Raw genomic sequence first — 14,248 nt, forward strand, 5'->3', positions numbered from 1 at the left:
CTCATAAAAGGGTTACACTTATTTTCAATCATTTTAACCACAACTTAGCAGTATTGGATGATAATGTTTTCTTTTTTAAAGTAACCAATTCAATAGGTATAAAATGATAACACATTTATTCTGTAAAACACTTTATAAAGAAGATTAATTTAAAAATCTAAAGCTGTAAGTTAAATTTTTGTTCATTAAAAAAAAGCTTTTCTATATGATTGCTTTTTACCATTAGAAATTTAAAAGTAAGAGGGAAATTGACTAAGCTATTGTTGAAGAAGTGGTATCTTGGAGATTCCTAGACTGAATCATCTGTCTTTAGGGACCAGTCACATTGTTTTATTAACTTTGTTTAGCAAGTATTTTGTATTATGGATACTTAATTGTGCAAAAAAATCACAATTTGAAAAGAGTTTTCTACTTGTCAATGATAATTTTAAAACTTATTTAAGATAAATGTTTTAAATTCTAAGGACACGACTTGTTCATAGTTGGAAACTAAAAACCATGCAGAATGGTGTAAATTAAAAAGTAAAACCCTCCCTTTCCTCTGGTCCACTAGTCTCAATCCACTAGACATGTAAAAATCATCCACTATCCCATTTGCTATTCTTATTTTCCAGTTGTAACTACTGTTAACTTTTTAAGAATTATTTTTTTAATGTGAAAATCTAACTTCTCTTCTCTTCCCTTCCCTTCTTTTTCCTTCCTCCCTCCCTTCCTCTTTCCTTCCTTCCTCCCTCCCTTCCTCCCTCCCTCCCTCCCTCCCTCCCTTCCTTCCTTCCTTCCTTCCTTCCTTCCTTCCTTCCTTCCTTCCTTTCTTTCTTTTTTGTGGTGGAGCTGTGACTTCTTTGGAATTGTGAATATTCTTTTAAAATATGGAGCCCAGCTAAATGAACTTCATTTGGCATACTGCCTGAAGTATGAGAGGTTTTCAGTATTTCGCTACTTTTTGAAGAAATGTTGCCCATTGACATCATGGAGCCACATATCTGAATTTATAAGTCATGCAGTTAAAGCACAGACAAAATATAAAGAATGGTTGCCATCTCTGCTGCTTGCTGGATTTGACCCACTGAATCTCCTCTGCAGTACTTGGTAAGAAATCCTACCATGTGGACTTCACTCTTTTTGCGTGAGTGTACTACCTTTAATTTCCCCCAATTTCTTGAGATCCCTGTGTTGGGAGGAGGTTGTTATTGTGTGTGTTTTGACTGTGATGGTTGGGTTGGGGTGAAGGAATTGGGGGGGCTGCTAATGGTGAGATTGAGTGTAAGGATAGAGTCCTGGAAAAAGGTTAGAGGTGGCTGGAAGGGAGTAGAAAGGAATGGGTGCCAGTGAACCCTCCTGAGAGGGTTATTTCTTCTACTTAGGCCATCCCTCACGCTGCTCTTAAAATGTCTGTGACAGAATGGTTGTAGCTGCTTTGGAGATTTCTAGCATCCCTTAGTCAAGTAGATTGAATACTCCTATCCTATAGCAACTTGTCTACTTGAACTTAGTCTCCCTCAATAAATACTGATTTCTGAAGTAGCTGAGTAAATAACTCTTTACCTCAAGTGGTTTCTCAGAAGGGCATCCCCTATGAGTGATTATATGAAAGTTGAGTCAGAAATTTTCTAGGGCAAAAGGATAAAAACTGTTTTACCAAGCTTTTCAAGAGTTATGTGTCTAGATGGACCAAGAAGGTAATTGTAGCGGTGAGAGAACTCTTTTGGCCTGATAATTCGAGTCAAATGAGGAAATAGAATAAAAGTCTCTAGGAATATAAAGAGCATAAAAATTAAATGTATTTTATGAAATTTCAATGAAACATCTAGAAGATTTCTTTTTTGTGCTTCAAAAATTACCATTTACCAAAATAATGTTTAGACAAATACTGAGATTTTGGATTTCAGCAGAAGAGTGCTCTGATATTTTGTTATTTAAATTTTGCTTTTCAAAAGAGGTCCTCTTTGGTATTCATGCAGGCAACACTAGTGGTTCCTACTTGTAAATTTTGTTTGCATTTCTGGGACTCCATCTTCTGCCTGGTGGCTTCTCCATCTGTAAGTGAAGAACATATCTTTGTTTGGCAGGATCCCAGTATCTTACCTTTTTATTATGTCTGCCATAATATAGAATTCAAGAATTTTCACTAAGCAGAGGTTTTATGCTTAGGACTATCATCCCTTTCTGATATTAAATGTTTCAGATATGTGGCTTGTGAGGAAAAACTGCTTTCTGGTAGGTGGTTTGAGGAATATAGAAGTAAAGCAAAGTTTAGATACATGTTCTGATCTCCACTTTACTTTTTGTTTATAGTTTCCAGTGGTTTGAGTACCCGATTGTATTTACTTCTGTCTCCAGCAGCTAATTAATACATAGTTATCTGTCAAATCACTCACTGTTGCAATTCCCTCTATACCATTTCAATAAAATTTTACAAAAATCCATTGTATTTTTTAGATAATTGAATGAGATTTAAAAATTATTGACAATTCATTGAGAAATCTAATTTTTAAAAGTTATTTGTGCATGTTTACTTGTCCTAACAAATCCCCTTTTACATGTGCACACACACACATACACTCAGTACTGAGATAGAAACGCTCACTAATGAATGCTATATCTAGCTATTAACAAAGCTATTTAAATACCCTTAACTTTTTACTTAGTGAATTTTATTGTCGTGTCTGGGCTCCTGACAGCTAACAGCAGTTACCCCTCACCGTTCTAGGATTCACTCCCCAAAATGCTACTGTAAATCCAACCAACACGTTAGATAGCTGTGGGCAGTTCTGACAGTGTGTTTCCTTTCCTCTGTCACTTCACTTAGTGCTTATTCCCAAGGCACCCACTTTCTTCTCAGCCGTGCTTCTTGTGTTTTTCTACTGAAGATACTAACTTGACTCCATATTACTTGCCCATTACTTTCAGCCTTCATGCTCCATTCTGGTTTCTAGTTTATTTCTTTAACCAACACTTAAAATATTGCCTGATACACAGTAGGTACTATTTTAAGTTCTTTTTTTTTTTTGCGGTACGCAGGCCTCTCACTGTTGTGGCCTCTCCCGTTGCGGAGCACAGGCTCTGGACGCGCAGGCTCAGCGGCCGTGGCTCACAGGCCCAGCTGCTCCGCGTCATGTGGGATCTTTCCAGACCGGAGCACGAACCCGTGTCCCCTGCATCAGCAGGCGGACTCTCAACCACTGTGCCACCAGGGAAGTCCTATTTTAAATTTTTTACTATTAGCTTATTTAATATAAAACATAGTAGATACCATTATCCATATTTTATAGAGGAGGGAATTGAGACACAAAGTATTTAACATACTTGCCCAAGCTCACACAGCTAGTTAGTGCGAGAGGTTAGGTTTGGACTCAGGCTGTCTAATAGTGTAACTCATGTCTGTCTTTGTAACCCCTGTGCTATGCTGCCTTAGCCCTGTGTATCCCCAGGGATATGGTAGTTTTTATCACTTAATTTTAGGGATTCACTTAATCCCTTGCCTAACCTAGGGGGATCTGGGCCAACTTTTCTTGCTCTTTCCTACTCCTAAATTAGGAAGAACCTATTCAGGGAAAAAATTAAATATATCTTCTTTTCCTTTCCTCCTCAGACAACTACATAGACTGCTGGAAGGAAAGGGAATTTGCTTTATCCTCCCAAAAGGCTTTGTAAAATATACTCTCCCATCCCTAGTTCTTATACAGGGTTCCCTTCCCCCCATGTGACTAGCCCATTTGAGAATTTTTGTGGTAATAAGCCACTGGGTTTGTGTTATATTTATTGGATGTATTAGGATAGAAAAGAGTTAATAAACTGTAAACTACAAATTATTTTGTAGTAAATTGTAAAACTTCAGCTATTTGAATTGAGAACGCCAGTTGCATACATTTTACTCTGAAGGAGTAACTTTAGTCACTTTATATTCATTAGAAAAAATACGATGGAAAATTTCACTTTAGCAATAAAAATGCTTAACATGGTCAAATTTTTGCTTACTGATCTTTTATTGAATGAATAACGCAAGTGTTTACGCTGAATGTGATGAATGTTTTGCTTTCTTTGATCAAATTTACATTCAAAGAGCTGTTATAAAATAATTATCCCATAAAAACGTCAATATGTTGTTAAAGTGGATTTTGGTTATATCTTATTTATATAACATATAAGTCTGTTGCTTAATCTTTGTCATGTAAATTATAAATGTCTTTCCTAGGTATTGGTTGTCTTAAACAGTCTTTAAAGATGTATCTGGCTGAATAATTGCCTGTCACAATATAATCCGCAGAGTTGAAATATTTTTTCAGCTTTAAATGCAAGACTAGGTTTCCCTCACACCCCCAATGCAGTAGATGAATGATAGAAAGTAAATGTCATCTGTGCATTTAGTTGATTAACTGTCACAGGTTTATGATTTTACAACTGCTTTGTACAACGTAACAGTCAGTGTAGTACAGTAACAATACATTTTCAGTGCCATTATCAGCATTGGTAAAATAAACTCAACATTATATTAACTAAAGCTGTGTAAATAGATTTATTTCTTATGTGTGTGTTTAGATAACTGCACAAAAATGACTTTGTTTTTGGCCACAGTGAGACAGCACATTAAGGTAGAAAAATGAAACCATTAAAAAAGAAACTGGCAACCAGAACCAAGTAACCTTTGGTGTGGGGTTCCTAGAAAGTGAAGGAGGTTGTTTGCATTTGAATATATTTTATCATTTCACTTATTCTCAGTATTTTCTGATAAATCGTGACTTCACTGAGAGCTTTTTGAGAAGTAAAATGTTTCCCAAAGCATTTGTGCTACAGTTTAAGTTCTTCCTTATATAAGTTTGCATATTAGAGAATTAAGATTTTAGGAAATAATTTTCATACTCTCTAATCAGTCATTTCAAGGATACTTTGACCCTGAATTACGAGAAATAAGTTGTCTTTGAGATGACAGGTTTAGAGTATTATTCAGTTTCTTTACTTCTATTTTTCCCTTATTTTGTCCTTGCTCAGTAATGTCTCCAAAAAAGTGACCTTGAAAAGAATTTCTGTTTTTGAAGTAATCACCAGAGACCCTAATGATTTTATTTTTCTTCAAACAATGTGATGGTAGGGGAGTATCTAGTTGAGTACAAAATAAGTATCTTATTAGAATTTAGAGTTCTCTTTAAGCTTTGACTAAATTTCATGTGTACAATGTTATAAAGCCCACTGAAAATGTAATACTGAAAATTTCAAACCAGTTCTAGTAATATCAAATATTTATATAACATTTTATAGTTTTAAAAGTCTGTTTACTATATTGTCTCCATTATTTTCATGAATAGTCCCCTAAAATAGGTAGGTTAAGTGTTATTCTCATTTTAGAGACCAGGATCTAGGGCTTAGGTGATGTTAGAAATCAGAGCTTTTCTTGGGTCAGTGCTCTTTCTATTAGGATTCAAGTGCTTATAAAATTTGGGAAGTCTCTTTTGGGTGGGTTGGTAGGAAATATGACATTATTTTTAAAAAATGGAGAACTGCTTGTCTTCAACAACTTCTTTCAGTTCTTAAAGACAACTTATTCTGATATGTCCTTTAGAGCCATATCTACAATATAATGGGAAAGGTTCTTATAGGAGAACAGTTGTAGTACATCTCTGAGAGCTGGTCAGAAACAAGCCATCTCTCTCATGCACTCAGTTTAGGGACAGCTTTGGGTGTTTGGGCTTTATCCTTTCAGAACTGTTAAATTATGTGTCTGTGAGGATGACCAATCTAGATTTGGCAAGATGGTCCATTTGGGAGGAAATAATGGCAAATCCACTAATGACAGTGACACTGAATCTGTCTTTTCCTACCACTGATGCTGGGGAATGGGAAGGAAAATTCCTACCCTCTGTAAGAGTAGAAACTCCTTTTGTCATCCATTGGACAACAACATGCACAGTCACTTGAGTTTCCTGTAGCAACTATAGCTGATTTTTCATGTCCACTGAACTTGCCTCTAGTTTCATGAATATTTTCTATGCTGCAGTTCTTTGTCTGCCTTCCATATCAAGATGTTGTAAGAATAGGTTATGTGGTGTTTGTTTTCAGGGTGAACCTTGGTGTATTTTGTGTCTAATTTTGTGTTAATATCTTGCCAATATAGGATTGACTCAATCAGCGATGACATCCTTATCTTCACTTTGGAGTTTACTAATTGGAGGAGGCTTCCTCCAGCTGTTGAAAAGATGCTCTCTGCTCGTGCCTCAAACTCCTCTTGGACTCTACAGCAACATATTGGTAAGAAAGCACAATTTTCGGGCTTCCCTGGTGGCGCAGTGGTTGAGAGTCCGCCTGCCGATGCAGGGGACACAGGTTCGTGCCCCGGTCTGGGAAGATCCCACATGCCGCGGAGCGGCTGTGCCCGTGAGCCATGGCCGCAGGGCCTGCGTGTCCGGAGCCTGTTGCTCCGCAACGGGAGAGGCCACAGCAGTGAGAAGCCTGCGTACCGCAAAAAAAAAAAAAAAAAAAAAAGAAAGCACAATTTTCAAATACACTTCACTACCTTTTCTTTTCTTCCTTCCTTAGCTATGTTGTAATTTTAAGTGATAAGAGTCATTGGAGAACATATATTAAATTGGGCATCATTTGCATTTTCTTTTTTTAAAAATCTATTCATCTTTGGCTGCGTTGGGTCTTCGTTGCTACACACAGGCTTTCTTTAGTTGCGGTGAGCAGGGGCTACTCTTTTTTTTTTTTTTTGCAGTACGCGGGCCTCTCACTGCTGTGGCCTCTCGCGTTGCGGAGCACAGGCTCCAAACGCGCAGGCTCTGGACGCGCAGGCGCAGCGGCCATGGTTCACGGGCCCAGCCGCTCCGCGGCATGTGGGATCATCCCGGACCAGGGCACAAACCCGTGTCCCCTGCATCGGCAGGCGGACTCTCAACCACTGCGCCATCAGGGAAGCCCAGGGGCTACTCTTCACTGTAGTGTGTGGGCTTCTCATCGTGGTGGCTTCTCTTGTTGCAGAGCATGGGCTCTAGGCGCTCAGGCTTCAGTAGTTGTGGCACGTGGGCTCAATAGTTGTGGCACACGGGCTTAGTTGCTCTGCGGCATGTGGGACCTTCCCAGACCAGGGCTCGAACGCGTGTCCCCTGCATTGGAAGGCGGATTCTTAACCACTGCGCCACCAGGGAAGTCCCCTGCATTTTCTTTATGTGGGGAAAGGATGGGACTGTAAGGGTGGTCATAGTAATTTCTTTCAACACAAATCATATCTTGATTTATAAGTTTAGCCTAAGGAGCGTGTAAAGAATAGCAGGTGTTTACTGATATATTAATGATATCCTTTTATTTTTTAGTAAGGGTTACGCAAACAAAATTGAGTCCTAAAAATCTTGTTAGTGAATATTTAATTTGTGGTTAGAAAAATGCTAAATGAATTTTCCTCTTTGGAGTGTGTGTTGATTTGTGTTCTCTATAGTATTTATCATCTCTAAAAGGAAGTATCACCATTCTTTATCATTATCTTTTCTTACTGAATGTATGCCAGTGTGTTGGTAAGATATAACTATGGAGGTGAGCTGGGTGGAAATTCTGTGAATTGATTGATATTTTAAATTACTATTTTAAATTATCAGTTTACCCTCGCTTTAAAGAAAAGTTTTTAAGCTAGTTAAAAAAAATAAAGAGGGTACAGTAGAAGATTTTACACAAGGAAACCAGATTAAACTAAATATATGCACAGTTTCTATTTACTTAATATATGCACAGTTTCTATTTACTTATTCAGATTTATTTTAATCTATTTTGTTAACCAGATTATGTCTTAAGTTGGGAAAATTATTTCTTCACTGCTATTTTTACATGAAATGTGACTCTTCGTAAAACATATTGAATAGGTTTTTAACAAGTGAACTTACACATATGTAGAAATGTCTTCTAATTTCTTGGAAGATTACATTTAAGTAAATATTCTCAATCAAAAAAAGACATTCAGGAAAATATGCTCTTGAACTGAGGTGTATTCAAACTGTCAGTGAGGTTTCTTGTTGAAGAAGAAGTATAATCTGGAAGTCTCTGAGCCTTCCAGAACAGAATTTCTTTAATGATAATGTTAGAAAACTCACATGCATGTGAGAATTGCATCTGCTTTTGCTAATTATGTATGTGCAGTGGCAGGAAGTATCTATTTCTTAATTGATAGAATATGGGGCAATGGATTTGGGAACAAAAAGTCAGAAAGAAGGAGAATATGCCAAATGGGAAGATTATTGCAACCTATCAATTAGTAAAGATATGTGAGAGTTTACCTTAAAGACTCTAACATATGGCAAGTTTGTCCAGATGAAGGTAAGAATTGTGCATGAGTACATTATCCTGCAGTAGACTAAATCCATCAAGGGCTTCTTGTTTAATTAGGCACTAGGTAGAGCTTGTGTAGGATAATAATCATCATCTCTTAAGAGGATTTTATTTTGGCTGACAAAAGCCTTTTTCAAAGGTGTTAATGTAGCTAATGCTTTTCTGGTCTATTTCTCTTGCCAAGGCCTCTTTTCTTGGTTCCAGTCCCATATATCCAACTGACTTTTGGACATCTCCACTTGGTGTCCCACATTCTGACATATCCAAATTTGAATTTATCATTTTTCCTACAAATCCTGGTGTTCCTTCTGTTTCCTGGTTCAGGATGTGAGGTGGTTTGGGAGTGCTGTTTACCAAGAAAGTGAGTTATCCCTGGCAGCTCTTTGTTATTTGTTTCATCCATAGTGGAGGTTTCAACAGGGGTGATTTTGCCCCCCCACAGGGGATATTTTGGTTGTCACAATTGGTAGGGGTGCTATTGCCATCTAGGGGATAGAGGCCAGGGAAGTTCTGCTAAATATGCTACAGTGCACACGACAGCCCCCCATAGCAAAGAGTTATCTGGCCCGAATGTCACTAGTGCCCAGGTTGAGAAACCCTGATCCACCTTGACTCTTGCGTTGTCCAGTGTTACAAAGGCCTTTTATTCCTATACCAGGAAGACTTTTTAACCCTGTTCTTATTGCAAACTACTTAGGAAACACTTGTGTTCTTCCTCTTAGTTATATAGGTTTCTCAGAATATTCTTCAGTGGTTCCTCTTCTGCAGGTAATGGGAGCCATTACAATGCTAGATTTTAGTAAGGCTGGAAAGAAAAAATATGCCCATCTACTCAGTTGCCCAAGTTTCAAATGGGATTGTGATTCTCTTCCTTTCTGTAGTTCAAGGCTGTCTTGATGGTACCCAGCTCCCCTTTTTTCTTCAATTTTTAGGATATTCAGTTTCCGTGTGTTGGTCATCTGTACTCTCCCCTCCTTTATTTGGATTTTGAGGTGAGGATTTCTAGTAAGCAGAAGCATGACCAGGGTTTTAATACCAATGGAAGTGAGCACAGCAAAACAATTCTTTGATTACCTCTCTACATGTATGGCAGTCTTGCTTTCACCTCACTTTCTCCAGTAACTTATCATGGTATTAAAAACTGCCTTATCAATATATTTCTTTTTTTTTTTTTTTTTTTTTTTTTTTTTTTTGCGGTACACGAGCCTCTCACTGCTGTGGCTCCTCCCGCCACGGAGCACAGGCTCCGGACGCGCAGGCCCAGCGGCCATGGCTCACGGGCCCAGCCGCTCCGCGGCACGTGGGATCCTCCCGGACCAGGGCATGAACCCGCGCCCCCTGCATCGGCAGGCGGACTCTCAACCACTGCGCCACCAGGGAAGCCCTCAATATATTTCTTTAAATATTTTGGAAGAGATGCTTCTTGTGGCTCTGACACTATTTGTAAGCCCCTAGATAATTTCAGCTCCCTAGCTTCTTTAGGTATACCATTATCTATCCCAAGGGAAAGATTTTCTCCATTCTTTTCCTAAGCCCTTTTCAAGTCTTGGAGATGCCTTATACTCGCTCAAAATTCTGCTTTCCTCTCCCTTTTCCTCCTTAAGGGAATAGCAGCTTGCCCTTATAAATAAAAAAGACAACCAGTCTTGCTGCTCATCTTTTAATCATTAAGTCAGATTTGTCTTCAAAAGTTCTTTTGCTTTAGGAAGGAAATGTATACCAGGTAAAATTTACTGACTGGTTGCAGTTAACAATTTTTTGATCACGTGCCTATGTATACTTCTTAGAAACATCAGTTTAACTGCACATAGCAATAGACTTCTTAATCAAAAAATTTGCCAGCCCCTGCCCAACTGACCGAGATCAAGTCTAGGTAATTAATTATGTTCTTATGGATAAAAGCACTTGGCTTTAGTTTATCCTGAACCTTTAATGATCAAATATGAACAGTTCTATCCAGAGAATTACATGTATCTGGATCGTACAAAGGATCCTGTAATGGCTCCTTGAAACTCTCTTGATCTATTCATTTCAGTGTTCCTCTGCTTTGTTCTAAACAGGATTTAAAACAGTTTATACATATAGATTATCACAAAACAGTAAAACAGAAGTTAAAAGTGAAAGCAGGGACTTCCCTGGTGGTCCAGTGGTAAAGAATCCTCCTTCCAATGCAGGGGACGCTGGTTCGAACCCTGGTTGGGGAGCTAAGATCCCACATGCCGCGGGGCAACTAAGCCCACGTGCCACAACTGCTGAGCCCGTACGCCTCAACTAGAGAGCCCTTGTGTCACAAACAACAGAGCCCACGTGCTCTGGAGCCCGTGCGTAACAACTAGAGAGAGAAAAAACCTGCATGCCACAACTAGAGAGAAGCCTGCATGCTGCATTGAAGAGCCTGAGCGCTGCAACAAAAGATCATATGTGCCACAACAAAGACCTGACGCAGCCAAAAATAAAAAAATAATTAATTAATTAAATATTTTTTTTAAAAAGTGGAAGCAGAAGAAAAATATGGAGTCAGGGAAAGCTTATCATGGTAATCTGAAACTTGTCTATGGATACTCTGCAAATTTGGCTCTGACTGAACTCTCTAGTTCTTGACACTAGGTTACAGAGTTCATAAGATAAAAAACTCATTGCTCAGAAGTACAGATATTCTTGGATGTTGTGATGGACAGTTTCCTAGGCAACATCTTGGTAGCCATGGCTTCTTGGAATTTTATGTTACCAGTCTTCAGTGTGGACTGTTGCTGTCATACCAAGGTATAATTCAGTAAAAGTAGTTCTTAAGTGGGCCCTGGTTCTCAGGTCTCTGTTGCTCTGACTTGACCAGGGCTAGATTTATAATATCTGGAGGGATGGATGACCTGTGTGCACTTTTGAGCAGTTCTCTCTAAATATTGTAACACTCCACTCAATTTTTAATAAGCAGTAGTGAGCAGTGAGTTCAAAATTAGACTACCTAAGAAGTATCAGAGTGTAGCTATTTTGTCTTGCAGATTGAGTTGAGAACACATTTTTAAGAGACAGTTGATCTCTCTCTTTTTTTTTTTTTTTTGTGGTACGCGGGCCTCTCACTGTTGTGGCCTCTCCCGTTGCCGAGCACAGGCTCTGGACACGCAGGCCCAGCGGCCATGGCTCATGGGCCCAGCCACTCTGCGGCATGTGGGATCCTCCCGGACCACGAACCCGTGTCCCCTGCATCGGCAGACGGACTCCCAACCACTGCGCCACCAGGGAAGCCCGAGACAGTTGATCTTAAAAGCAGAGGTAAAGGGCTCCCTGGTGGTGCAGTGGTTAAGAATCCGCCTGCCAATGCGGGGGACACGGGTTTGAGCCCTGGTCTGGGAAGATCCCTCATGCCGCGGAGCAACTAAGCCCATGTGCCACACAACTACTGAGCCTGCACTCTAGAGCCTGTGAGCCACAACTACTGAGCCCGTGTGCCACAACTACTGAAGCCCACGTGCCTAAATCCTGTGTTCTGCAACAAGAGAAGCCACCGCAATGAGAAGCCTGTGCACCGCAACAAAGAGTAGCCCCTGCTCGCCACAACTAGAGAATGCCTACGTACAGCAACAAAGACCCAGCGCAGCCAAAAAAACAAAAAAAGAACCTCGTTAGTAATTACCTTTCATCTTTAAAAATTGAGCATGTGACCTTCTATTTGTAGAGTAGGAAACTTTGACCTCCCAGATACTAGCCATGTTATGGCTTAAGCGAATCATGCCTTGATTAACAGTGTTCTGCAGGCTGCCCTTATTACTGGATTTAAGAGCCAAGCTTTTTTTTTTTTTAAGAGAAATTTATAGTTAACTTAAAATTTTAGTAAGGTTTCATCTTCCCATTTATAATTTTATAATTTTAGCTTCACACAGCGTCTTATAAATCCAAGTGGTGGATTTTATTTTTTGTTTGTGTCTGTGTGTATGTGGTGGGGAAATCCTTACTAAACTAGGTACCAATGAGTTGTATCCACATTTGCTGGGACATTTTGCTGGTAAAACTACTTTTATTTTGTCAGCAATCTATTGATAAGCTAAGAGAGGAGAAAGTGTTGCTCTAGAGCAATTAAAACAATTTTTTTAAGTGTCTTAGGTATTGGGTCACCAATATTATTTGAAAGCCCATTTTACTTTTCCCATATATGTACATTAGATATGTGTGCTGGCAGACCCCTGGGACAGCTATATCCTAATTAAAAGAAAATTATTTTCCATATCCCAAATATTTATTTTAGGGATATGGAAAGTTAGGACAGAAGCTTTGGAATATTTATTTTAGGGATATATATTTTAGGGATATGGAAAGTTAGGACAGATATGGCAGTTAGGACAGAAGCTTTAATTTTTGATAGCTTGTTCATTTGAGAACTTTTAAGCACTCATCTGTAATTTTAGTTAGTTCCAAATGTGGACCATAAGCAGAAGTCGTTAGTGAAGAGAATCTATCATGTAAATATTTCTGTAGGTGGGCATTTACAAATCTAGCTGTTTATATTCATTAATTCCTTAGTAAGTGGGTTCTTTAATTATGTGTCAACTATGTATCAGATACTGATTTAGAATCTGTGAGTGAAAAATAAACAGTTCTCTAGTGCAATGGCTAAAAAGGAATGATGCAGGGTTATGGCAGAATTTTCTTTTTCTTTTTAAGGTGAGAGAGGCCTGAACATATTTTATAAATTAAAGGGTCTCAGTTTGTTTAAGGAAAACATTAAAGATATGGAGATAAAAGCAATAGTTTATATAATAAGATTTCAGATAAGCCGGAGGGAGGATTAGCCTCAAATAGGCCCCTTCTTTTGAGAATAAGAGAGATGAGGGTGGGGTGGATGTAGATAAGTTTATAGTTTGAGTATTAGGAACTCAGAGAAAGAGAGCCTAGAAGATCTCCTATTTTTACTTAGGAGTAGGAGGTAAAATCTTGCTAAAAAGGAAACTGAAGTGAGAGTTTGGTAGCAGAGACTTGATTTAGAATGCTTGTTGTGGCAAACTGGGAACCAGTGAAAGAGATTTGCTGAGCAACACTGAGGGCCCAAGTGGAGGTTGGAAGTGGTATAGTTCATTCATATGGTTATATGGTAATTTTTTCCCAGCATTGCTTTACTTTCTCTGTATTGGAAAGAAGGAAAGTGGTTAGATTGATCTGGGGGTTGTCAGAGCAGGTACAGAAGAATTGAGGATGATAAAATAAAATAGCATCAGTGATGGGCCCATGAACGCCAAATAAGAAAAGAAATGAGAAAGGAAAGGGACCTGATAAACCAGACGGCAGGAGGAGTTGGGACCCGAGGTCTCAATGATATTAACGATCAGGTGTAGTGGTAGTAAGAGAGAGCACACTCTGGAAGGATAGTAAGTGGTGTATGTTGGAATTTAAAGACAGAAAAATGTGGGTCTGAAGGCGGTGCAGAAGAACTGTGAGAATGCTAAAATTGCCACTTAGACTTTATGATAAGTGTGACAAGGTGTGGAAGAATGAGAAAATTATATCTTAGAAATTGGTCAAGGAAGTAATTTTGGGGGAAGGATCAGGCTTCTGTGAGGACAAGAGGTGAAGAGAGTGTTCTGGACAGTGTTCTAGATGAAGGCAGATTTGTTTATGATAGAATATAGGGGTTCCTGAGAACTTTATGGAAAGGTATTCGAGGGACTTAAAATTTACTTTATAATATTGAACTTAATTTTTTCTTATTGTCTCAGACTGCTGTGTTATATTATAGTTCCCTAAACAAGTTAGGGAAATGAAGAATGGATTTTTATTTTCTGAGAGATCCTGAGACCATGATTCATTCTTTCATTTGATTACCACAGGAAAATGCTTAGGCTAGATGATTTTACTTAATTTTCAAGTATTCCAGGCTCCAGAGAGAGGCATCCTAAAGGTGGGAGAGAGGAAGATGAAATTGCTTATCATTGATTAAGTTCCCTTTCACTTT

The 14,248-nt window shown here is 38.8% G+C and overlaps 1 protein-coding gene across 4 annotated transcripts in view; it reads left to right on the forward strand.

The window, feature by feature from the left end:
- Positions 1 to 14,248, forward strand: part of ASB3 (ankyrin repeat and SOCS box containing 3) — a 155,092-nt gene that overhangs the window by 131,126 nt on the left and 9,718 nt on the right. For all 4 annotated transcript variants that reach the window (XM_049695965.1, XM_049695964.1, XM_004286516.3 and 1 more), the window contains 2 exons: positions 832 to 1,089; positions 6,110 to 6,243. In XM_049695965.1, coding sequence (XP_049551922.1) covers positions 832 to 1,089; positions 6,110 to 6,243 — 392 coding nt within the window. The remainder of the gene's footprint in view (positions 1 to 831; positions 1,090 to 6,109; positions 6,244 to 14,248) is intronic.

This window comes from Orcinus orca, chromosome 13 (assembly GCF_937001465.1).
Source record: "Orcinus orca chromosome 13, mOrcOrc1.1, whole genome shotgun sequence".
Classification (NCBI taxonomy): domain Eukaryota; kingdom Metazoa; phylum Chordata; class Mammalia; order Artiodactyla; family Delphinidae; genus Orcinus; species Orcinus orca.